General features: G+C 40.8%; 2 protein-coding genes across 6 annotated transcripts in view; one reads left to right on the top strand and one right to left on the bottom strand.

Moving 5' to 3' along the window:
- Nucleotides 1-2,877: 2,877 nt before the first annotated feature.
- Csrp3 (cysteine and glycine rich protein 3) lies at nucleotides 2,878-20,651 on the top strand. Its single transcript, XM_020171294.2, has 6 exons — nucleotides 2,878-3,036; nucleotides 11,002-11,141; nucleotides 15,150-15,318; nucleotides 16,994-17,126; nucleotides 18,235-18,328; nucleotides 20,321-20,651. The coding sequence occupies exons 2-6, from the start codon at nucleotides 11,030-11,032 to the stop codon at nucleotides 20,395-20,397; spliced, it is 585 nt and encodes a 194-aa protein (XP_020026883.1). The 5' UTR covers nucleotides 2,878-3,036; nucleotides 11,002-11,029; the 3' UTR covers nucleotides 20,398-20,651.
- A 3,547-nt stretch (nucleotides 20,652-24,198) lies between these two features.
- Zdhhc13 (zDHHC palmitoyltransferase 13) overlaps nucleotides 24,199-25,865 on the bottom strand; it is a 44,667-nt gene continuing 43,000 nt past the window's right edge. For all 5 annotated transcript variants that reach the window (XM_020171282.2, XM_074042819.1, XM_074042816.1 and 2 more), the window contains one exon: nucleotides 24,199-24,772. In XM_020171282.2, the coding sequence (XP_020026871.2) occupies nucleotides 24,634-24,772 (139 nt within the window). In that variant the 3' untranslated portion in view covers nucleotides 24,199-24,633. The remainder of the gene's footprint in view (nucleotides 24,773-25,865) is intronic.

Raw genomic sequence — 25,865 nt, 5'->3', positions numbered from 1 at the left:
CAGGCCAACCAGCATAGCAAAAAATAACAAAAGCAAAAAGGCTTAGGGGCATGATTCAAGTCATAGAGCCCCTGCCTGGTAAGCACAAGGTCCCGAGTTCAAACCCCAATACCACCAAAAAAAATTAGTAGCTGAGTTGAGTAGCAGAATGCACTTACATGAAATGTAAATTAGTTCCATATAAGATTGAGCTAAGGGATTTTTGAATAAACATAAAAAGACAAGATTCTAATTTCTTCTTCATCTTTTTTTTTGGTGGTACTGGGATTTGAACTCAGAGTCTCTACTATTCTTCACCTCTAGAGAGGTGCTCTACCACTTGAACCATACCCTAGTCCTTTTTTACTTTAGTTATTTAGGTAGGGTTATTTTTGCCCAGAACAGATCTCAGATCACAACCCTCCTGCCTTAGGCCTCCCATACAGCTAAGAACATGCCAGGCTTTTCCTGGCCTGATTGAGATGGGGTTTGGCCAACTTTTCATCTGGACTGGCCTCAAACCTTGATCCTTCTGATCTTTGCCTCCCTTATCTGGGACCACAGATATGAGCCACTGTCTTCAGCCCCAAAGTTCTAATTTCTAATAGGAGTTAAATAGAGGGAAGAATTAATGAAAGAAATCATATTTAAAAATTACCAAAACTGAAGAAAATGTGAGTTTTTAGGTGAAAAGACCCACTAAATTTCAAGTAAAATAAACTTTAAAAGACCCTGAGAAAAGTTTCATGAAATTTAAAAGAAAACCCTAAACATTTCCAGAGGAAACAAAGCAAATTAATAAAGAAACATGAATAAGACAGACACCAGAACCATTATCTACAGTACTCAAATATAATAAAAAAATTCTTCCAAGTTCTAGCCCAAAATTATTTGAATGTAGTTCTTAATCTTAATCATATTAGCATTCAAGTGGAATGCAAAATTAATTCTGAATTGAGTTCCTCCAAAATTCATGTTTAAGTCCTAACCTCCAGCACCTCAGAAGGTGATACTCTGGAGATATGGCCTTCAAAGAGGTAATTAAAAGAAAATGAGGCCCTAATCCAATATTACTGGTGTCCTTATAACAAGAGATTAGGATGACACAGACACACAGAGGGAGGACCACACGACAGCACGGGAAGAAGACCCAATCTATAGGCCAAGGAGAGAAACCTCAGAAGAAACAATTCCTGCTGATACCTTGATCTTGAACTTTCAGTCTCCAGAATTGTGAGAAAATAAATTTCTGTTATTTAAGTCACTCAGTCTGTGGCATTTGTTAAAGCAGCCCAGCTGACCGATACTCAGACCACAATATGTAAGAATGTAGTAAGTTTATAACAGACTCTTAAGAATTCATTCTGTCACGTACACAGAATTTAAAGTGTAACATACAAAAAGTATACAAGAAACACTAATTGAATGAAGACAGTAGTAAAATTTATAACTAGGTTTAAAGAACTACTAATGAGTAATGAATAAAACTAATGACAATCTGAACCTAAAAATTACAGATGATCTATTTATTGTAGGGAGGGATGCAAGGCAAGGTCCAAATGCAGGAAAAGGGCAAGGAAGTAATGGTGAAAATAGTCATTTCAAACTATGGAACTTCCCTTTTACCTGCTTTACCATTTATGTTTCATTTAAGGTTGTCTATAGAAAAAAAAAGCATTGATTTTAAACATGCATACGTGTACATAATTTTGAAAACCACTGTCCTAGACTTCTGAAGTCCTTTTAAGATAGGTATTCCTCTTTGTCTTATTTCAGCAATGAATATGATGTTCCATTAAACACAGACCAAGGTTATCTCATATGAAAAGTGCCATGGCTATCTTTGTGAGATTACCACAATCATGGAATATTCCACCATTCAACCAATTGCTTTGTGGGCTACTAGATTGATTTGAAGGACTGTGTTCATAAACCTCTTGGTTGGAGTCTAACTACACCTAATCTCAACTACCAAATTAACCCGAGTAGAAAGTGCCTGTTCTTGAGGAACAAATGACTTGAATTCCAATCTATGGCCTGATGTTAACTGGATTTGATGCCTTGGTTTCTCTGTCCATGACATAAAAAAATGGGCTTTAAATCTCTGAACTTTTTGCCAGCTATTAAATTTTAGGACTCATATGGATCCATGATGTTCAATTAAAGACAAACTGAATTCCAGGCAAAGAGAAATTAGACTTCTGTAGAAAATGTGGGGCTACAGAGATTTAACAAGATTTGTCATAAACATGTTATGATGATAAAAAATGATGCAGTGTTTGGTCAAATTCTTATAAAGAAAAAGATGATGAACAAAATAACTCAAAATTTGAAAGGGTTGGGGGTATGGCTCAAGTGGTAGAGCTCCTGCATAGCAAGTGCAAGGCCCTGCATTCAAACCCCAATATTGCCAATAAAGAAAAAAAAAAAACTTGAGAGAAAACTTTTCTTCATAGGACAGGTAGAGTGGCAGGCCTCTGATGATTAGCTGACCCCTCTCCCCCTACCAGCTTCTTTGAAGAAATTAGCTAAATATCCCTTCAGACCCCCATCACTTGTATTTTTAGCTCTGAGTTCTCATGAGTGTAATGACCTGATCTTGAAATTCCAGAGAGCTCCCAGACATGGCTCATGATTCATTTACAGGTACCTGGTGCTGATTTTCAGGATAGTCAGTCAGTGGGTGGGGGCCTGGAGAAATGATTTCAAATATAAAATCCTTTGCTCTTCTTCCCAGTCCAAACATTTAATAAGAAATTATATACTCTACAAATGGATCCCTTGGTGGCACAGGCAATTGGCAATTAAAAAAACCCCAAGTGATATTGTTCTCTAAGAGTCTCCCAGCTGGCGTGGGGGGAACAAAATCAGGGCTTTGGTCACAGTCTATTTTCAGCCTCTGATAGCAGTTGCGTTACTCATGTCTTATTCACCCTCTCCCCTCAACCTCCCTCCTGCCCTTCCCTCAGCAGGCCAAGGCTGGTGACAGCCTCCATGTATTTAAAGAGGACAAGAGTCCCTGTTACTCAGTTGAGCTGACAGAGACCATACAAGCAGGTGAGTGGACGGAAGCAGGCATTTGGGCTAGGGTAGGTGACTGAGTGAATATAAAGGGTCCTATGAGTGATGGAGCATCTGACGTTCAAGTACCAGTATCTACTGTGGCTGCATGCAGAAAGGCTCAAGTTATACTGGATCCTCATGTGGGTCTAAGAGTCTAATAATTCCTCAGGATGTGATTAATATTTGGGGTTCAGCATTGGGTGTATAACTCAGAGGCAGAGTACATACATGCTTAGCATGTGCACAGTCTTGGGTTTGATCTCCAGCACCGAAAAAATTGGGGGGGTGACGGGGGGAATCAAGATAACCTCACAGAGAAACGAGGTTTTGGTCTAAAACCACTTTCATAGTGGAATGTTTCCTATCTTCTTAGTTGGGGTGGCAGGAAAGCAGAAGGAAATAAAGAGTTCACTGGGCCAAAAGTCAACAAATCTTGTCAACAAGCCATCACATATTAGTGGATGAGGGACTTAAAGAACATTCCTGCCCTTGGGGTCTTAGTTTCCTCCTCTTCAAGGGTTAATATAAATGTGATATTTTTCTAAACTGTGAAGTACTACATAGCTACAAACAGTTGTAATAGATGCAACATCACAGAACATAGGTTTCCCAGGCTCAAAATACAAGGAATTATGCTATTCAAAAGGTGGCAGTGGATGACGGAGATTTCAAATTTGTTGGCTTAAAATAGATGTTATATCCCAAAGATGTTCAGCAACTGGCTTGCCTTTAATCATTTTAGATTAATTGAAACTGGTCCTAAAAATAAGACATTGCTAGGTTGAAAATTCATTAAAAACTCTTACTTAACGGGAGGATAATTTCCAGCCAGGGATGAGAGGTGATTCGCAGTGTTTCCTCTAGATTCCAACCAAGGGTTTGTTTTTAATATCCAGTGAATGACAGACATAGCTGTGACTATGAACAAGAAGTGGCTTTGAGCAGTGGCCTGAGTGGAAATGTTGCTAAAAGATCAAAGCTGCCGCTTCTAATTTCTGTTCCTTCCCTGAGCCAGGAGGTGACTCCTCCAACAAGGAGGGTCTGAGGAGGGTCTGGGTGACCAATGGCGAGGCCTGTCTAACTATAGCACAATGTAAGGCAACTTCATCAGCATACATGAGCCATCTCTTGTTTCAGAGCTAGGGCTGGTATAGGCAGCACCATGCAGAGAAGGTTGGGCGTGAGTGAGAGAAGGGCTGGGAAATGGAAACAGCTCATGTCCTCATTTTACATTTGGGATTGAATCTCAATACTCAGTACAACCAATTCAACACAATGTGTGTATGTAAAACTGCTTTGTGACATAGATAATGTGGGGGACTTAATTCTTTTGACTTGGCTTTGGTTCCTGTTTGAACAACTGTCATTTGTGGTCCATGGCAATGAGCCCCAGCTGTTAGGCAGGAGGTACAGCTGACCCAGGGCCTGGTGCCTGCCCTCAGGCTGGGCAGACAGGTGCTGTTCGGCCAGGACATACAGCCATCCATCAGAGATGGGAGATTGGACATGGGGGTGGGAAAGAAGGTAAGAGTCAGGGGAAAGAGGAGGGAGGGAGAGCATACAGCAGCATTCAACAGATAAATAACCAAAATCCTCTCTGAGTGGGTAGAGACAGAATCTTCATAAAATACAAATTCATAAATCCTGGAAACCTTGAGAAGAAAACAAACAGCATCTATCATAGAGTCAGTTCAAATTCTAGATCTGAATACGACTTAGCTTCTCAATTTCTACTTTCTGAACAATACCATTAAGGCAAGGCCAGCCTTAAGGTTAAGAATTGAGTGAAATCAAATATAGGAAAGTTATTTGGGAAGCTTAATAAAACTGTACAGATACATGAAGACTTTTAGAAAAGGCACAGGGCCATCCCTGACACTTTGCAAGAATTTTCTGTAAAGTACAAGAGTGTTGATAAAAGTCCAGCAGTCAGAGTAGGTAATAAGCTGACCAGGAGTTAGAAGATGATTAATTTGTTTTACAAGAGGAAGGTCAAAACGCTAGGGATATACTACACAAGAAATATAGTATCAGGTAGGCTACCTTCCAGGCACAAGTGTGCTGCTCTGATGTCTGGGAATACTGTATGGAGGGTTGGGCTTCATAGTCAAAGAAAAATGTGATGTCTGCAAACATGAAGAAGTGCAAGTATTCAGTGAGGAAAGGAACATAGAAAGGGAGGCCCAACTGTCTCAAGGGCCATGAAGGATGAACCTTATTGTTGACATCATCTTGGCAGCGCGGATCATGATCTGATGGTTGCTTAACTTCCCCAGGTAGTCTCAGAACCAGTATTTGCTTATTTAACTGTCACAAAATGTCTTGGAAAAGTTATTGCTCAGAGGAAGTAACTGAAATTCAAGGGTGTAGCAATCACATGGCTAGAAAGCAACAGAGTCAAGATGTAAACTAGAGTGCAATGTGATCTTTAAAGTGTCAATGTCCAAACAGAACCAAGAGTGAGTTTGTGAGAGTAAAAGTCAGGCGTGCTTCAGAGATAATTTCAGGAAAGGTGTAATGTGACCACATAGTATAGCCTTACTCAAACAGATATGTCTACTATGCCTGAGTTTTAAAGGGATGAAAACCAACTCTTGCAATTATTTCCATGCTGGGATTAAGCAACCTGTGCTTCTCAAGCATTGTGAAAGGGCCAGTGTTGGGGAGAATTCATACACATATCTGGGTTTATAAGCTTAGAAGGACTCCATTGACCTATACTAAGAGTGGAAGGGTTTTCTTCCCCTGGGCTCAAGGACCCTGTATGGGCTCCAGCTTCCCTTCAAAGCCCAGGTGACCCTCGAGGTACGCTCAGTCAGACCTGCTGAAGAGAGGCAGGGTGACCTGAAGAACAAAGACTTAGGGACTTGCCTGATTCCCAGTTAATGGCACAGAAAGCTGATCTAACCTGAAGGAGCTGACTCCCTCCTTGCCTGTCCGTATCTGTGTGGCACACTCTGAAGGCTGGTTGTTCATAGTCTATACTGAAAGGCCCTGGATAAGAAGCAGGGAGAGGTTGCTTTTTTATAGAAAATAGATTTGGAAATTGGAGATCAAATAATAATACCATCAACAATTAAATGTAAGCAACTGAAATCTGTGTAAATGCGTAGTGCATTACATCACAAATCTGTGTAAATGCGTAGTGCATTACATCATAGTGATGTAATGCACTACGCATTTACACATAGTGTTTTAGCAAGTATTATCTTATTCAGCCTGAAAAAAGCCTTTCTGGACAAGCCTTTTAACCTGTCTTCATATGTATGAGAAATAGGCTCAAGAATTTGAGCAAGTTGCCCAAGATTCAAAAGTGTTTGGAACTCAGGCTTGCTTCTTTTCAAAGCCCATGCTATTTTGTTATGCTATGCCATTTTTCTTTCCTGAATCAAGAGAAGAGACAGCGTTTAAGATGTGACATCATTGGACAGCATTTCTGCAAGATTAGGCTTTAAGGGCTGTTCAGATCCTTACATTTGTCTCAGGCTTGAAGGACTCTTGAAGGGGTTTTACTGCATCACGGTCATTTGGACATCATCCTCACAGGAGCTGAAAATCAATAGTGAGAGAATTCACCAACTCCAGAGGAGCCCTTGCTATGTCTAAACAGCACTTTGAAAGTTCTTTATACTACTGAATCAAATCCCCTATAACTCCCTCCACTCACAAATGCTCTCTGGGTTCCATAAGGAGACAAGGCATTTGTCAGATATCAATTCCCATCAACCAAGAAGTTTGGTTAATGGAAGTGCTGATTCTTGTCCCCTCTCCAGTGTGTCATAAGCAGAAGCTTCTATAGAGAACTAGCTTAACTGGAGTTTGAATTGCAGCTCTGCTGCTTACTACCTGTGTGATCTTGGATCAAACATCCAAGCTCTCTATTAAGTTTTCTCATCTGCAAAATGGGAAACAAAATTTTCCATGCAGGCCTATTGTAAGTATTAAAGATAATATATGTAATGCAACTGATATACAGTAGACAATAATATTAGTATGGGAACACAGCTTGGAGTCTGAGATCTGAATTCTAATTTAACCATGTGACAATTCCAGCCATGTGATGTAGGGCAAGTGATGTAATTTTCCTGAGTCCATGTCCCCAAGTGAAAAGTCAGTGTTTCTACAGGGTTGTTATGAAGATTATGAGAGTGCCATAGTCCCTGCCCCAAAGGCTGTGCTCCAGACCAGTTCAATGCTAACATGAGAGTGTTAGTAATGGTCATGATCCTGTGACCCAGGATCTTACAATTCAACTCACTGTGTGGAGTCAGGCATCTGGAAGGGTGACCACTGGGCTGAACACATTGTAGCACTGTTGTTGGAGGTGTCTGCTCAAAGTCTTGGCCTAAGGTTCCCTCCCAGAATCCTTAATGGATCCCTACAAAGAAGAAATGAAATCAGTAAATGACCATTATATGTACCCAACCACTATGACATTATCTTTTGGTTCCATAGTTGGAAGAAAGGGAGAAGGAGAAAAAAAGAGACAGGGAGAGGGAGAAGAAAAGAAGGAAGGAAGGGAGGAAAAAGAAAAGAAAGAAAGAGAGGGAGAGAGAGAGAGAAAGAAAGAAAAGAGAAAGATGAAGAAGAATTTGTCCAAAGTTCACAGTTAGATTTTGTTTTTAAGTTCAGGTTGATATGTGACAGTTTAGAGTTGTGACAAAACTAATCAGCTCTTAGATTTTATGACAGAATGCTCTACAGTTTACAAAGGGATTTGACAGTACCTGAACTGAACTAATTCTCCCAGCAATAGTGGTATAGCAAGGACTATTGCCACATTTTAGAGAGGATAATGAAGTTTAGAGAGGTTAAGTGGACTTCCTAGATCACACGGCTTTGGGGAGGCAAGAAAGAACTAGAACTTGGGCTTGAATCTGATCCTACCCACCCACTCCAGCACATTCCCACATAAAATGATTCTCCTCTACAGCATTACTGGCTAAGAAGTCTACTCAGGTAGACTCACTGGGATCTCACTGGGATCTCACTAGGATCTCACTGGGATCTGGGTATCTAAGACTAATAAAGACCACACTATCCCATGTTCACAGGGGGAGCCCTGCATTCTATCTCATCGTAAATTCCTGACTGTCTCCCTTCTCAATCTTGACCCATGACTTGTCTGTGACAACAAAGCCATCTCAGGGACTGGCTGAGAGTGTAGTGCCAGGTGGTGTGATGGAGATTGTGACCCAGGTGATAAATGGGGCTGAGTGACGGGCAAGCCTATATTTGGTGTCCTACCTTCAATGACCCTTGCCAGTTCCAGGCAACTCTGATAAACAAATGGCCCATCTCTTGGTATGATGCCAGGATAAACTCATATCCTGAGCCTGGCTAGGAGAGTGTTGAGACACAGGAATTCCAAAGCAATGTGGAGGCTGAAAAGGTTATGTTTGCAAGCCAAGACCTAAATGTGCTTTCCAATCATAGTGACTTAATTAGCACACTGCTGCTGTTAGAATAACCTGAAATAAAGAGGATAACTACACTTTTCCTTCACACATCTTCTCAACACTGCTTTAAATTCCATCACACTTCTATGACCTGCACAATGGTCCTGTGCAAGAGATAATATTGTTAACACTTTTCATTCAAGTTTAAAATCATAATGTCATGACTAGAATCCATGTCTTGGAGTTCAGATGCTTTAAAACACCCTTGGCCTTTGGGCCTGTGAGCATTGGAAGAAGAAATCAAAGACATTTTCTGTTAGCCTCCACTGCTACATTCCCATCTTTAGAAATGAAATGAGTATCTGTTAATTGAATATTTACGAATTTCTATTTTGGGTTTCAAGTTCTGATGTATATCTATCAGGGATTTATGATCGCTTAAAAACCAGCTGTGTGAAGAAGGTATTATTTTTAATCTTATCTTCAGTTTGAAAAGTATGTCTAGGCAGTTGCATATATATGTATACTTATATACATTATATATATAATATATAATACATATATTCTTCCAAGAGGCATATTGGTCTCCCATTAACTCACAAGAGGACATGCCAATGAAATCACGGAAGATGTGAAATGAAAAATTTATCCAAGGGTTGTTTTCATTGAAAATTTCCACATCATTAATTTCACTAGAGTCATTGCCATGTTCCTAGATAAAATATATTACATTTCTCTTATACTTTATAGTCTATTGAAACTTGGGATCAAAATGAACATGAACAAAATTATGTGATTCTGCTCTTTTCTAGAAAATGTTTTCTTTTCCGAGAGGATAGATCTAGAAAAAAAATTAGCTAAGAAAATACTTCTAAATGTTTACTTTTTATGCCACATCTTGGCTTATATGAGGGATTCAGATGATCTTCAAAATCTATTCCAGTCCTAGGAGTCTACAGTTTAAATGGAATCCAAAATAAAATATTTAGGCTCTTTTAGGGAACATTGAGTTTCTATGACTTTCTGCTCCATCACCAGAAGCATCAATGTTAGGGCTCTAACATTTTTCTGCCTGAAACATCCTTCCTCTGTTTCTTTATCTGCTAAACTCCTATTTACCCCTCAAAACTCTATTTGAATATTATCTCTTTTGTACCCCCCCAACAATGAACTTCTTTAAGTTTCCACAGCACAGCACTTCTCAGAAAGTGTTCTGGTTCCCACCTGTCTTCATCACTGGAATGAGGGCTTTTCAGTGCCAAGGCACACAATCCACTCATCTTTATAAATTCCTCCCCTCTTGATCTGTCACTGACTACCTAGTGTGTGTTTGGCAAATGATAGGCAGGTAGTGATGGAATGAATGAATGAATGAATGAATGCTGGTTGCATTGGATTTTCAACTGAAAAATCTATTACACTAAACAAACTGAACCACAGAAATAGGAAGTGAATGTGTTTGAGTTTTTTTTTTTTAATTTTACTAAACAGAAGAGCCTACTTCTACAAGGGGAAGCATTGGATGTACCCCACTGACCTCAGTCTTTCTAAGGGGAAAGGCTCTTTAGAGAGATGTTTAGACAGGGACCTTCCCTTCAGTCTAGTGTCAGGTTCAGTGGTCTGTTTGCTATTTACTTTCTGTTTCTTAGCAAAAACTGTCTTTGTTATGAGACCGTGAGACACAATTTGAAGCAGTTGACCCAAGAGGGCTTAGTGTTAATCGCCAAATATTATAAGAAGGTGACTGGCTTCCCAGAAGGGAAAGAGAAGGTCAGAAGTAACCACTCAGAATGTCCTGATAGTGCTTAGTGTCAATGACAAGATGACACATCAGGCTTCTTAGAAACCAAAGGCTCCTAGTGAAAATTTAGCCCCAAGGGCAGCTGGCAGGATTTAGAAACTTCACTGAGTATTCACAGCTTATTTCAGTTCTGCTCTGGGGAAAAAGAAAAACTTGGATTCATATTTAAAGATACACATAAATTATTTTTTAAATCCTCCTCTTTGAGTAATATTTCTTAAACATGATCCTCTAATGAAGACAATGACAGTCTAGGGCTGTGGTTATAAGCGGCTCCTTGCTGTGGAAAGTGCTCTCCACCAGTGCAAGAGGACACAGCAGTACCATCATTTGTGGTGAACTCTGTCAAATCCCTTCCTGTACATTGTGTCATTTGGTCCTCCAAACAACACATGAAGCAGCAAGGGAAAACATGAGTCTCCATAGTAGATAGGTGGGAAAAGGAAAGTAGAAGCTATGTAGTTCTTCCTGATAGGATTAGGGCATTCCTTTTTTTTGGGGGGTGGTGGTACTGAGGTTTGAACTCAGGGCCTCACACTTGCTAGGCAGACAGTCTACTACTTAAGTCACTCTACAAGCCCAAGGTGAGGGAATTCCTGAATCACAACGTAGGTTTCCAGACCACTTACCTAGTATAGGACCAATATCTTTTATTCTTAAAAAGGGGTGCATAAATGGAACTGAATCCTGGTCCTCAGATCATTGCACTACTAGGGAATGATCACCTAAATTTAGGGTATTTGCTTTATATCCTCTTAGACTTGACCTTGGTCAGAAAGTCTTCAAGATGCCAAACTGGGGCGGAGGCGCAAAATGTGGAGCTTGTGAAAAGACTGTCTACCATGCGGAAGAAATCCAGTGCAATGGAAGGAGTTTCCACAAGACCTGTTTCCACTGCAGTGAGTTGGGTGGATACCCAGGGACCCTCACTGTCCAGAGGGCATTTCAAAGTTCTTATTTAACCACTGATCACATAGGTTGGTGATTCTCCCAGGATGGTCAGCATGCAGAAACATGATTTGGGAACTTGTGAGAAATACAACCTTTGTATCCCAGCATCCTTTCTTCAACCACACACCTAGTTTAACCTAGCCTAGAGGCCATTTCCCTGCAATTCAAAGTCAGGGTAAGCTGGTCTGCCTGTGTACTCTATGGTGAAAACCCTGGCCCTGGGGTGACATTTACAAAGTGTGACTTGGCACACTTTGGAAGGAAGCAGCAGTAATCTGGAGCCAAAGGGCCACCCCCACTGGTTGGCTGTCACTGCAGTCAGCTATGGCTGGTCTTTCTTAAGAAAAACTTATATTAGCCAGGGGGTAACTCATGCCATTTCTGTATGGCCTGGGCACCAGAACTGGATGAAGAAAATATTTCCCATCTACTGCCAGGCACAAATTTACAAATTTGTAAGAGGGGACTTTGTTGCTGTGATCTACCTGGGAGTCTGGCATGTGACTTTGGACAATTCATTTTCTATCTCTAAGCCAGTTTGCATCCATCTGCAGCAGAGCCAGAAATAGATCCTGTGCCTTCAAATTTCCAGTCCAGTGTTCTTTGGCACAACTGCCTTCTGCAGTGTCCTAGTTTTTACCCCTATTCCCAGAGAAAGCAGCCACGAATTTTAAATGGGCACTTACCTTCTATGCTTTCCTCCTATAGGTCTGGTGCAAGGGCTATCTTTGCTGGATATTTGGCAAGCCCTTTCCCTACTTCAACACCAACCCCATGCCATGACCCAGCCTAGTGGCTGCAAGATGTCCATGCAGCTCCAAATGGTTTCAAATAGAACTTCAAGGGCTGGGCTCCAACTATTAGGGCAAAGAGATACTCCATCCTTTAAGCTGCCAGAAAAAGTAACATTTCACACACTGCAGTTGATTCCATGATCCCTTACCTCCCACAGCAAAATAATTATCATAGAAGAAAAAGGAAAAACACTGAGTGATTAGGTTGGCTGACTACTGATGCTTTAGGTTTTAATGATGAGTAATTATTTTTGTCGTCTTATTCTTCCTTCAGATTCATCATCATTATTCATTATTACAATTATCCAGAATTTATTCATTATCAAGAAAGTATATTTCACAACCTTCTGACTTTTGCCCCAAAATAACTAATGTTCTTTAAAAAAAGTGGGAGTATGGAATATTAGAACACTGGAATTGGAGTAAAAAAAAGACTAAGGTTTGAATTTGGGTTCTGTGAAACCTTAGGTAAATCATTTCACCATTGTGTGCCTCAATTTCCCCATCTGCAAAATAGAGATGGGTATCCCTTCTGTACTGTTTGTTACAAGGAAGAAAATGAGGTTTTTGATCTGGAAGTCCAACATTCTCAGCTTTTATTTTCTTCTGAATAACATTGATGTGTCTCTGTGTGTGGGGTGCCATGTCTTTCCCAGGTAGCAGGAAGATGCCCTGTTCAGTGGAGCATGGTAGAAGGGATTTGAGCACTTAGTGGTACATCCCTTTTAGCCCAACACATAGGTGTGATGGACAGCCGAGCAGTGTAAGTTTCTGTAGTGGTAGACAGAAGGGTCTTGGAGAGGAATGTTCTTTTCTACATCATCTCACAAGACTAACCTGTTCCCAGGCATGCCTTTAGCTGCTGGCAATAGGATTCAGAAAGGCAGGGTCTACTTTAGTTTTAGTGTTGTCTTGACTTCTAGATAATTCTCCATAGTTAATCTCCAGAATTAGTATGGTTCTTATCCATATCAGCACTGTCCAAAAGAAATAAAATGCAAGCCACATATGTACATTGAGATGTTCTAGTAACTATAGTTTTAAAAGCATTCAAAAAAATCCCAAGTAAAATCAATTTTTGAACTATCTCACTTAACCTAATGTATCTAAAATATCTCAGTGGGTAATTCTATATAAATTATTAATGGGGTATTTTACATTCATGTTCGTACTAAGTGTTTGAATCGAGTATGCATTTTGTGCTTCCCTGACATCATGTGGCTAGTGGCTATGGTACTGGATAGCACAGCTCTCCTTTGCCTGTGGTGGGACACTAGAACCAACCAGGGCATGTAGTTCACAGACTGTCTTGGAGTGCAGGGAAATGAGCACGGATTGAGTCAAAGGATCTGAGGTCAGCTATGGTTCTGTAATTACTGTTGTATAATGGTGGAGAAGTCACTGATCTCCAAGGACACATGCATTCATTCATTCAACCAATGTTTATAGACCACTAACTCTGTCCCAGGCTCTATGCTGTGTTCTGGAGGACATTAAGGTAAAGCAGGCTTGTTTTCTAGGGAACTCAATGTCTAGATCATCAATGAATATGTGAGCTGTTGTTGCAGAGGGTGTAACTGCAGTAAGAAGGACAGAATCAGGGATATTTTTTCTATGCCCATTTCCCTCAAATTATTCTTCATAAGAAAGATTTGCCCTTTGTTCAAAGCCTTATAAAATCTCTTATGCTATTGGACATTCTCTCAATTACTTCACTTTTTAAAACTTTTTTTGCAGAAAATTTTTAACTCATATCTACTTGAATGAATCTCCTTCCAACATGCCTTTTTCTCCCAAGCCCCACAATCATTAGCCCCTGGCCAGTCCTTCTTCATCTACAATCTTAGCTTCTTCAATTACTTTATTTTTTAACAAAATGCCACTTGAAACATTTCATGCTGGATTGCTTATAGAGATTATGGAAGAGGCAAATAAATTCAATGCACATGTTTTATTATTCCCAGGGATAAGACTTTGGTATTATAAATATCACTATAAACAACTTTTAAGGATCATTGTTGCAAAATAATACAGCAAGTTGTTAAGTTGTGGAAACCCTTTATACAATTTATATCTTTCTTAATGTTATGCTAATAGACTCTTCTTGCTGAGATACAATTTCCATGTGACAATCCCCCAGTCAGGCACAAAACAGGGCTACCTCTCAAAGGACAGACCACAGAGGGAAGTGAAAGTGAACTGCTCAGCAAAGCTGGGTCAGTTGTCCCCAAAGTGATTGGCGGTATGGAAGTTGCAAAGAAATATTAGACCCTATCATTCCCTGAATTTGTGTGAGATCTGAAACAAGTAATATTTCCAAAGTAATATATTATTAATGTGTATTATTAAATTAAATAACTATTTTACTTTTTCATTTACATCTTTAAAAGTTTTTTTTTTTTCTCTTGGGTTAGGGGTGTAATTCAGGGGCAAAAGACTTGTTCTGGGTTTGATTTCTAGCACTGAAAAAAAAAGTTTTTTCTTCAAGTTTGCAAATCAAAACAAGCAAAAGAATCTCCCTATAAAGCTTCTTTTTGGTAAAATGGAGGATTGGTTGCCTTATGTCTAGGAATACTTCACATGAGGTGCCCAGGTATTTTCAACCAGTGGAAAGCCTAAGGGTTCTATGAGCCAGGTCTGTCCCTTCTGCTCCTTCCCTGCTTCCAGAATTGGACCCAAATTGGTCTCAATGTCAATTGTCTCCTTAAATATTACAGTGTCTTTCAAAGACTGTGATTAGTACAGAAAATGCTCAGCCTTAATTCTTATGTGTCAAGGGAAAAAAATAAGTTCTCCCTCTACTTCAACTCCAGACTTCTACCACAACACACACACACACACACACACACACACACACACACACACACACGTCCCTGATGTCATCTAGCATGACTTGTTTAGGGGTATTGTTAACAGGTCTAAGACCACACACCTGGTCCAATGTTGGCCTCTGCCTTTTCCCAGCTGGGTACATTGAACATGTCACTTCCCTTCTCTGTGCCCCAATTTCCTCATGTGTGAAACTGGGAGTCTTGGAATTAATGACTTGTCAGGAGTCACAATTATGTTCTTGACTTGAGGCCTCCTGAGCACGACATTGGGATGCAGGAAAAAGGGAGAAGGTTTTTAACCACAACCCCTGACTTTCCCTTTCCTTGGCAGTGGCCTGCAGGAAGGCTCTCGACAGCACCACGGTGGCAGCTCATGAGTCAGAGATCTACTGTAAGGTCTGCTACGGGCGCAGGTATGGCCCTAAGGGGATCGGATATGGACAAGGCGCTGGCTGTCTCAGCACGGACACAGGCGAGCACCTCGGCCTGCAGTTCCAACAGTGAGTTACTGTCATTCTTTCTCTTCTCTGTTAGAGTCTCCAATTATCAGGACAGTTCATTCTGTTTCCATAGCAACGTTTTCTGGAAGTTGGAGAATGAACTCTATTGTTGATTTGCCAACAATAGGAATACTTAGTCTGACCAAGTTCTAACAATGTATCATTCTCCAAAGACTGTCTTTAAATTATCTGCCTTTCTAAAGGGCAATTACTTTTACACCATGGCTCTTGGTTTCCATGTCAAGAGAAAACCCAGAATGTACAGATGTTCTATTGTTTGACCTTCGCAAAACTGCATGGAGTCTCTTTTCTTTTCCTTTGAGAGTTTCTGTGTAAATCACATAAATATGGCAGGGAGCGACGGCTAGTCTCTGTGTGCTTGTCACTAAAAGATTTTTTCTCTTTGGTTGTAAGATGACTAATGTCTACATCACAAAGGGAGGGGTCAGCAGGAATGGACTGAGTCTCAGGAATAAACAATTATGATTGTTCTGTGAGTCTCCCTGACTTCCTCCTGCTCATACAGTGCTGGATTTCTCTGATACTATCACAATGGCTACCAGTCTGCTTCCCTGGGTCCACTTTCTTGATGATCGCATTGTCCTCTAGTTCAGAACTGAGGATAGTCTGATGGTCACTGGTCTGTAGCTGCTGTCCAGCCAGCTGGTAGCCAGGATCAGCTGTGTTGTGGAACTGACCAGAAAGGCCCAGACCAACTGAGGTCACAGAGAGCAGTTAGGCCATCTGAGTTACCATCCAGTCCCCTCTGGAAAGAGCAACCTACTACAGAGCTTGGAAAAATAGAGGGGCGTGTGATTACTCATCTTGAGGAAAGAATTACTCTTTGCTAATTTCTCTCCTTACTCAATCCCAGATGATGTTTCTTAAAGATGAAGCCAACAGCATTTTTGGTCTCACATTATTTAAAAGTCACTTAGCAACATTAAGAAAAGAGTAAAAAGAAGTCACCAATTATGAGTTGCCTGGACTTGTTACCCCTCTGATTCTTGCTCTCCTCGGACTAGCCCTGCCCTCTTTCCAGGGTTGTGCTGAGGCTCAAGTGATATAATGCACAAGGGAACACCAAAAAATATAAAACACAAGGGATTATTATGTGCCTTTATTTTGGGCATTGCTGTCATAGGCACAGGTGACCTTTGGATGTAGGAGAGCTTGAACTGTGGTAAGAAATGCATCAGCTCATTGGACTGTGATTTGTTGGGAACGGGTTAGCACCAACAGTCTAGATCTCATTTTCCCTAGAATTTTTCACAACTCAGTTAATATAACAAACTGGTGAGCTTCAGGACAATACAGAAAATCTAAACAAACAAGCACAGCAATAATAACAGCACAATAGTAGTGATAGTAATACACGAGAACATACATGGAGCACTTGCTAAGTGTTTTAATGACAGAAAGGAAAAAATTAAGCCCCTGGTAGCTCACATATTATTAGCCCGTACACATCAGGCAGGCACTGTTCTCAGCATTTTAGCACATATCACCTCACTTAACCCTCTTGACAAATCTCTAGAAAGCCACCATGATTACCCCCATTTTCCAGATAATGAGACAGAGGCACAGAGAAATGTGGTAATTCCTTTGAGATCACAGAGTTCATACTGTGTGTAAAGAGAGGTTCACATTTCATTCATTTGCCTATTTCTTCCAGGTCCCCAAAGCCAGCACGTTCAGCCACCACCAGCAACCCTTCCAAGTTCACTGCAAAGTTTGGAGAGTCAGAGAAGTGCCCTCGCTGTGGAAAGTCAGTCTATGCTGCTGAAAAGGTCATGGGAGGTGGCAAGGTAAGGCCTTCTGTGTGAACCAGATGGGATTGGCTCATCTCTGCTAGACCAGTTGGGAGGAATGAGAGAAGAAAGTAGGAACTGTGGGTGGGTAGGGGCAAGACCCTTCCTTCCCCTTAGCCCTGGAACCTGTTTAGATACCACATATCCACTTTCCCAGGTTGTGACTGATACCTGGCAGTGCTCTTGGAAAGCTAGAAGTGGTGCAATTTGCTGCAACAAGTGTTAACCCACTAGTGGGAAGGCAGCCAGCTAAGCTCTGGGGATACAAAGGCACACAAGCCCCCACTGCCCATCAGTGTCCACAGTCATTGTAGAAAGTTGTCAACTGTGGGAACTCTTCACCGCTGTGTAACTCAACCTGCTGCTGCTGTCACACAGCAACCATCTCACAATAGCAAGGAGTATCCTCACACAATTGCTCCAGTCTCAAGAAAATCTGAGACTGTAATGTATACCACCCTGCAAGCTTCAGTTTCAAGCCCAAAGCCAAGGAGTTCCCCCAAAGGAGTTGGACTTAAGGGGAGAGAGAAATCCTGTTAATATTAAAAGGGGGAAGGGGGACCAAAAGACTAGAGCCATTTGCAGACACATGAGAACCTGCAGGCTATGCCTGGTAGATAGACATGCAGATGCACAGGGGTGAGGCGACCTTCTGGAAGATCCAAGGAATGCAACGTAGCCTTTACAATTACCCACAGAGTTAAAACAAGGTTGGGTTGCCTGGATAATTACCTATTTCTTCACCTTTTCCTTCTTTAACTTTATATTCAATATTGACATTACACACTACCCCAAGCCCAAGTCCATTACTGACCAGTTTGTTCCTTGGATCTTTTAGCCCTGGGAAAGCCATTTCTGGTTTAGGTCTTTTCTGAAGAAACACATATGCAAATTGCCATGATAAATCCATTTACAGGATTCTGAGAATTGCTGGCCAAGGCCAATGCATATCATTTTTTCCAAATATTTGGATATTTGAGGGTCCCATTCAGTAAGAGAAAGGCTAAGTCAGTGGCATTTTTTAGTATACTTCTGGCCAGAGGACTTGAAATGGAACTAGAATGTACTGCTCACCTCTGATATGCAACTCTTTTATGCCCCTCAGCCTTGGCACAAGACCTGTTTCCGTTGCGCCATCTGTGGGAAGAGTCTGGAATCCACCAATGTCACTGACAAAGATGGGGAACTTTATTGCAAAGGTGAGGGGCTCCAGAGACTTTCTTGAGACTTGTTTTCCCAAGAAGGGGATAAGGAGGGGATGTTGTGTCCATGCCCAGAGGCTTGCCTGTGTCTGCCAGGAATGGGGCTGCTCAGCCCGGGCAGGGCTTGGACTCTCAGGAGAGGGAGCACAACTGCCAAAGGGCTGGGTGTAGTGCCTCATGCCTGTAATCCTAGCTACTTAGGAGGCGGTGATTCGGAGGTTCCCAGTTCTAGGCCAGTCCAGGCAACAGTTTGAGAGACCACATCTAAACTAATAAAAGCTGGGTGAGTTGGCATGTGCCTGTGGTCCCAGCTACATGGGAGGTGAAAATAGGAAGATCATGGTCTAGACTGGCCCACGCATAAACATGATACCCTATCAGAAAAATGCCTAAAGCAAAAAAGGCTGGAGGTGTGGCTCAAGTGGTAGAGTGCCTGCTTAGCAAGTACAAGGCCCTGAGTTCAAACCCCAGTACTGCTCCAAAAGGCATCAGCAACAACAAAAAATCACCAAAAGAAAGTGGAGAGATCATCTGGCTCTGCTCTGGTCCTCCTCACTGGAGCACCTGTGGGAACCAGAGGCTTGCAGATGCTCCGTGGGTTCAGGTCAGCAGGTGCCTTGGGGTGGAGCAAAAGAAGGCAGAGGAAATAGTGTTCTTAAGAAGCCTGGGGCCTGGACAAACAGCATTACAACCCCTTCTAAAAATCCAAATTTCCTTCCACCTGAGTAGCAAATATGGGGAGGAACTCAGTCTGACCTCACTTGGGCTTATCAAGACATATCTGTCTCTCTCCTCCCTTCCTCCCTGGCCCTTTCTTTTCTCCATTGCTTCTTTGTATTACCATCTTCCCTTCCTCCTTCTCATCATTTGTTTCTGCTGTTGCATGCCCTTTAGTGACCTCAAGGACAGAACTGGCTTTCCTCCTGGTCCTTGCAGCTCTGCTCCTACCTATCTCTATAATCCCTTGGTCTTGTGAAGATAGTGAGGTGTAGCTTACTGATCTACTAGGGCCAGGGCAATGTGACTTTAATGCTAGCACCTCTCCAAGGCCTGTTCTGCTGCTCAGAGGAGTATTGTTACTTAAGGAGGCTGTCACAAGGCTATCCAATTGTGCATGGCACAGTGGAGTGGGAGAAGCAGTGGAAAGAGGGTTAAAAGGGCATTGTTAATCTATATTGCAGGTAGCCAGGCATTGGTGGTGTGTACCAGCAATCCTAATACTTGGGGGGCAGAAGAGTTAGAGGCCAGCTTGGGTTATATAGTGACACCCTGTCACAAAAAAAAAAAAAAAAAGACTGTAGTTTACTAAAGCTTTTCTGTGACAAGACAGATTGGGAAGTAACTCACCATCCAACAGGCAGTAGAAGACACAGAGGGTTCTCGGCATTCCTAGACTATAAAACCCTAAAATCTTGGTATAACCAGTAGGAAGATTGACATGAAACAAATTGCATTTCAACGTGAAAACAGCTATAGTAGAGGACCACTCACAGTGCAGGGGACTACAAAGAGGACAGCAATCAGCGTGGGGGAGGGGAGGGTTTCTCACAAGACATGCTTTCTCTGGGCTTGAAGGATGGATGTGGGTTTGGGAAGGGGCATTACAGAAACAGGGAGCAGTGACCCCTAAGCAGAGACATAATGGTACATTCCAAGAACTACAAGAAGTATGTGCCTTGAGTATAGGGAAGGCGCCAGGAGGCAGGCGTTTTGGCAGGGGTGGAGGCTGGGCAGGCAATCTGGAGCCAGATTTTAAAACTCAAGTGAGAAAATGCCTGTGAACATTGTAAAGTGCGAAGAAGTATAAACAAAATTTTTTATTAGCAGATCTCAGGTAAGTGTAGTTTGGCTTATTTAAAAGTTAACTTATGCATACAATTATTAAAAGGTTGCTTCTAACAGGTAAAAGGATGTTACCTGGACAGAAGGACCTGGAATAATAGTGCTAATCAATATATTCTCTCTCCCTTCACCTCTTATCATTCACAGTTTGCTATGCCAAGAATTTTGGCCCCACAGGCATTGGGTTTGGAGGCCTTACACAGCAAGTAGAAAAGAAAGAGTGAAAAGGTGCACCCTTTCTCATAACCTTCAGCAGCCGAAAGCATTGCCAAGTAATCCTGCAGACCGAGAGCTTTCCCCAAACAGCCTCGTTTGTAGTTGGACGGCCTTTCTCTTCAGAAGTGATCATAGGCTCTACCCAAAGTGAGAAGAGACTTTGGAAGAAATTACTTAAAATTTAATCTGCAACAGATGCTTTACTATTTACGGTTCTTAGGGTGGAAGAGGCAATGAATAAATGTTTTAGTGGTACCTTGTATATCTCTGCATCTTTGGTTTTTTTTTTTTGGATAGAGGGAGATTTTCAAAAAACACACAACTAGTTTAAAAAACTAGCTGCAGAGAATGAATTTAGATGTCAACTTGGAAAGGAATAAGAAGGAAGAAACAACAGGAAAATTTAGACAGTCTTCCAGAATCTGTCGGCCAAGTGTCTTTCTTGTTATTGCTAGTGAAGAAAAAAACAGGAGGTCTGAGAGGAAATAGAGAACATGACAACAAATTCTAAAAGAAAAATTCAAAACTAATAAAATTGCTGAAGAGTTGATCCTTTTGTTCTATCATAGATTTTGCAATATCACAAGTTTTGTGAAAACAGAAATGACAATAAAGCACAGCATTTGGTTCTGTATTATAAATGACATGTGGATTTTCTTTTATTGTAGGGTAATTCCCAGGGGTTTAGTAACTTACTTAAAACTTCTCCTATATCAAATTGTCAGCCTCATAAATAAAATGCAGTCAATTAAGGATGTCTTTCTCTGCCTCTTCAGCAAATCTCAGCAGCTTGAATGCTTGCATCTTCTTGTACCCACCCCCCTCCCCTTTTATTTTTTAGCAACCACACCGTCTCTCCCACCTCTGAGCAGTTCTCAATTATTTGGAGAAAATTAAAGCAAATAAAAATCTACTGATTAAAATCTATGAAACACTAGGCTAAACCTAGTTTCTATGCTTCAAGTCCCCAAGAAAGGTTATCTTGAATAATTATTCAACACTGATTATGTGCTGTCTCTGACAAGACCTGTGTGAACTTCAAAAGGAATATACTACCTTGGCCCAGTGCTAGGGACTTCCAGCTTTGCTGAGGGGAAGACACACATGTGACATGCTGATAGGACAATCCAACTTCTTCCTCTGTTGCATTTCAGCTACGAGCCCCACCATCCATGTATCCAGGAGACTGAAGCTAATACCAGTCAACCTTAGCTTGCCTTCTCTCCCTCACCCTTTCTTGCCTCACCCACTCCTCAGATCTCCTTGATTCTGACTCCAACATATCTCTAGAAGACACCCTCTCCATTCCCAGTTGTTGGTTTTTGTATTTGTTCGCTAGGGCTGACATAACAAAGTACATAGACTGGGTAGAATAAATTTTCTCACAGCTCTGGAGGCTAGAAGTATGATTAAGATGTTGAAGCCATTCTCCTTGGTTTGTAGATGGCCATCTTTTCCCATGTCTTTGTATGGTCTATACTCTGTGTTTGTGTCCTAAACTCCTCTTTTAATAAGAATACCAGACAGACTGGATTAAGGCCCAACCCTATGACCTCCTTTAGTCTTCATTACCTCTAGAGGCAATACAGTCACATTCTAAGGTATTAGGGGTTAGCACTTCACATAAGAATTCTGGGGAGGCACAGTTCAGCTCATAACAGTGTATCATATAAGGACTTTCTCAAGTTGGCTTCAACCTTACCCTTCAACTTAACTCCACACAAGTTTCAGCTACATTCAAAGGCTTGATGCTTTCTTAATATGCCTAGTACTCTTGCCCCACCATGTCTTGCTAATGCTGTTCTGTCTGCCTGGAATTCTTGGAAAATGGAAACCCCTCCATCTTCATCACAATTCTTTAGCCTGGTAAACTATTAATCAATCACAGGTCAAATGTCATCTCCTTTGCAATCATTTCTGAACTACCTGAGCAGAATGAATCCACTTCTCTGGCTTCCATGTCAGGATATAATTAACATAGGCTTGTCTCATTGCATTGAATTTTGATTTCCTATTTGCCTCCTTCTTAGAATGTGATATATTTGCATTCACAGTGCTCAATCATAGTGGCCCCTTAATAAACATTTGTTGAGTGAATGAAATGGCAGAGAATGTAAGCCAGACTAAATGTGAATCCTGCTTAAATTTAAAAGAAGAGATTATTATATATACTGCAATAAAGGAACTTAAAAAGTAAAAAGTGAAACAAAGGAAAAACCTCATTGTGGTCCAGTAATATTGTAATTTCTCTTTTGTCTCCTGGGGACACTACACTTTCCAGACTCCCCACTACATTTTCCAGACTCCCCTACTACTGACTGGGACGTATGACTGGATTTGGTCAATGAAGTTCTGACATCCAAGACTTCACAGGACAGTCTCTATTCTTTCCACATCTCTGTACACTAAAGGTCTAGTACACCCTGAGTTCCAAGGTAACGTGGAGCCACTAGCTGGGAGGGAGTTTGGATCCTTTCACAGAATGAGAGATATCTGCTAATCAGACTGTGACATGAGACAAAATAAGCCATATGTTTGGCCACTAAGACTAAGGCTATTTAAAGCTACAGAGGGGATATTTATTATCACGTTAACTCCCTTGACTAATATGCACTTGGAACATCAAATGTGCCACAACCAAGTTATTCCACTTCCCACTGTTTCTTGTACACCTCATACTTTTAGTCAAACCATCCATAAACACTTCCTTGATCATATCCAGCAAGGCTCTCCCCAACCTCTAGGTTCCAACAATATTTTACTTGCACCTCTCTTAAATGGCTTTTAACATTTATGTTAGCTTCTCTCTAGTCTACAAACTCCATGCAAGACTTACCTTTGTGCTCAATAAATATATGTGGAATAACCTAAAAATTAATGAAATGGACTTTCCATGTTTCATGTCAGGGAGGAGTGTTAAAATATAGTGGTTTGGGCTAGACTGGAAGGTCTGAGGTGAAGTATTTTGAAAATAAGTGAGCCCCAGATTCCCCACCTAGTCCTTGTGATTCTGATCCAAATAATGTAGGTATAATTTGAAAATACTTACTTGGTAGGGATTGGTGAGAAAAACAGAAAAGATAGCTTGAGAAAGCCCTGTCTACTAATGGAGAATCAGAAACTTTAAACACAATTTTGATCACATCATGTCTTGCTTTTTAAAAACCCTTTATTTTGCTCAAAAAATTAATTCAAATATTTATTGAATGCACACTGTGTCAGGCAATATTCTAGGTGATAGGAACTCTACAGTGCTAATGCCACTAAGTATATGACCTTGGAAAGGTACAAACTTCTTTCGGGTTTAGTTCCTTATCTGGACTCTGTAGAAGATTGGATCCTTAAGGAACTGAAAAGGTCAATATGACTAGAGAACAAAGTGGTCCAGGGGGAACTGGTAAGATGAAACTGGGTTGCATCACTCAGGGGTTTGCAGGTCATAATGAGAATTTTAACTTTCACCCCAAGAGCAATAGGAACTCAAGAAAGGATTTACAATGGGAAAATGTGCCATGCCCATGTATACTACACTAAGAGTTAAGCTGAGCCAGTATTTCCTCCAGAAGAAGGGAAATTAGTAATTACAACCATAGGAGTCTAATATTTTAATGGTAAAAATAGAAATTAACATTTAAGACTTCTTATGTTAAATTTTCTAAATATGATGAAAAACTAAGTTAAATCTTGCTTATTGGTGTTAATAATAATCTCAACTTATTTCCTAAAAACTGTAAATTTGTTCCTTTATGTCATATAACATATTTTCTTAATTTATTTGAGTCTAAAGATGTTAAGTGTCAAAACCAGTCTCAATTATAAAAAATCTTTTTATTAAATGTGAAAGTAACAGGCATATCTATTTAAATATTCTTTACATATTTATAGATACAACAAATAACTTATCAAAAATTACAAGTTTGAAGAATAGTACTATTTTGAAGCAGCCAATATCTGAAAATATTTTATCCATAGTCAGTGAATGTTATCTTAAAAAAAGAAGAAACTCAATTTCTTGGGAAAAATATAAAAATTTAAAGATGTCTGCCAAGATTGTTCAGGATTAGTCCATCTTTCTAGGTCTGAAAGAGGGTATACACTTACTGAGAACTGTTTTATGACAGGGTTAAAGCCACTTGTGTTTTTGGGGGGCTCAGGTGAACTCTAAATTTCACTTCATTTTCAGACCACACAGCATCAACATAAAGAAAAACAAAACCAGAGCGAGAGTTTCATGTTCTTTTTCTTCATACGGAGCGAAGAACTTTCTCTTTGGCAGGGTGAAAGACCATGGTGTACTGTGATGTCCAATCTACTGCGCAGGGTCTCACTAAGCCAAAGCAGCCACATTGAAAGAAATCTGCCAGGTTCTGTGTGAGCCCAAGGCTACCAAGAAAAGAGGAGAACATGTATGACTATAATTACTGCATAGCTCCTGAAAAACATTCATTCAAACCGTGAGCATTCACTGACAATCTATGATATAATGTCCTTTGAAGATTCTGTAGTAACCCAGAGGTAACTAGACTGTTCCTAGGATTATGGAACCTTAAAAGTGAAACCAAGTTCCATTTCTAGGCCTGATTCCCTATTTCAAGATTACCTTTTCTGCTCAATAACTCAATTGGACTTTTCTTCATCATTTCTTTTGGAATCCCCCACCCTCTCAGTGATGGATCACTGTCATCACTAAGTTTCCTTCTTTTGATTCCCACTGCCCTAATTCAGACTCTGATTACATCAAAAGCCACATAGGTCAGAACAACAATAAGGAACAAGGTTTTCCCTAAACCTTCTAAATAGCTCTCTAAATGATGTCCCTGACTTAATTCTCTGCAATTTCACCTTTCATATTGGAGAGTATCTAGTCCTTCAAAACACCAATACATCTGTAACACTCACCTCCCAAACACAACCCATTCAAGACACTCTTCTCCCCAGAAGCTCAAATCTAAACTCCACACCTTTGTATTCCAGGTCTTCCACAATGGCCCTCCCAAGTTTTAGCTCCCCAAACTCATCTTTATAAACCTCCTGCTCCTACATTGGCTCTATTCGCCTCATGATTGTAACTGTGGGTCTGGAATCTATACTCCCCACCCTCTCCTCAGGCAAGCCCTTCATTCTTTTAAGCCCTACCAGTTCTCAAGGCCCAGTCAATGCCCACTGCAGCCTTCTTGTCCATCACTGTCTTTAGCATTACTTTTTCTCTATTAAATTTCTGAAATACTACTACCTTATTTGCAATATTTATTTTTATGCATATGCCCTGTCTTTTAAGTGCCTAACCCAATCCTGCACATAGATCAAAACACATGTGTGCATAAGGATGACTGTGGTGCTGTTTAGATGACTATTTTCTGCATGAGGGGGATTGTACTGCTATAAATAAAGGACCAATACTACTTGGGAAGCGATGTCTTAGGAACAAGGCTACCTATATGGAATTGATGGAGTGGCAGAAGGGAAGACAGACTGG

Source organism: Castor canadensis, chromosome 1 (genome assembly GCF_047511655.1).
Source record: "Castor canadensis chromosome 1, mCasCan1.hap1v2, whole genome shotgun sequence".
NCBI lineage: Eukaryota > Metazoa > Chordata > Mammalia > Rodentia > Castoridae > Castor > Castor canadensis.
This window is presented reverse-complemented; position numbering and strand designations above follow the sequence as displayed.

Excerpts from the sequence above, each read along its gene's own strand:
- Csrp3 (XM_020171294.2), top strand. The coding sequence starts at position 11,030 with ATGCCAAACTGGGGCGGAGGCGCAAAATGTGGAGCTTGTGAAAAGACT. Across the intron at positions 17,127-18,234 it reads AGGTCATGGGAGGTGGCAAG|CCTTGGCACAAGACCTGTTT; the intron begins GTAAGGCCTTCT and ends TATGCCCCTCAG. Across the intron at positions 18,329-20,320 it reads TGGGGAACTTTATTGCAAAG|TTTGCTATGCCAAGAATTTT; the intron begins GTGAGGGGCTCC and ends TATCATTCACAG.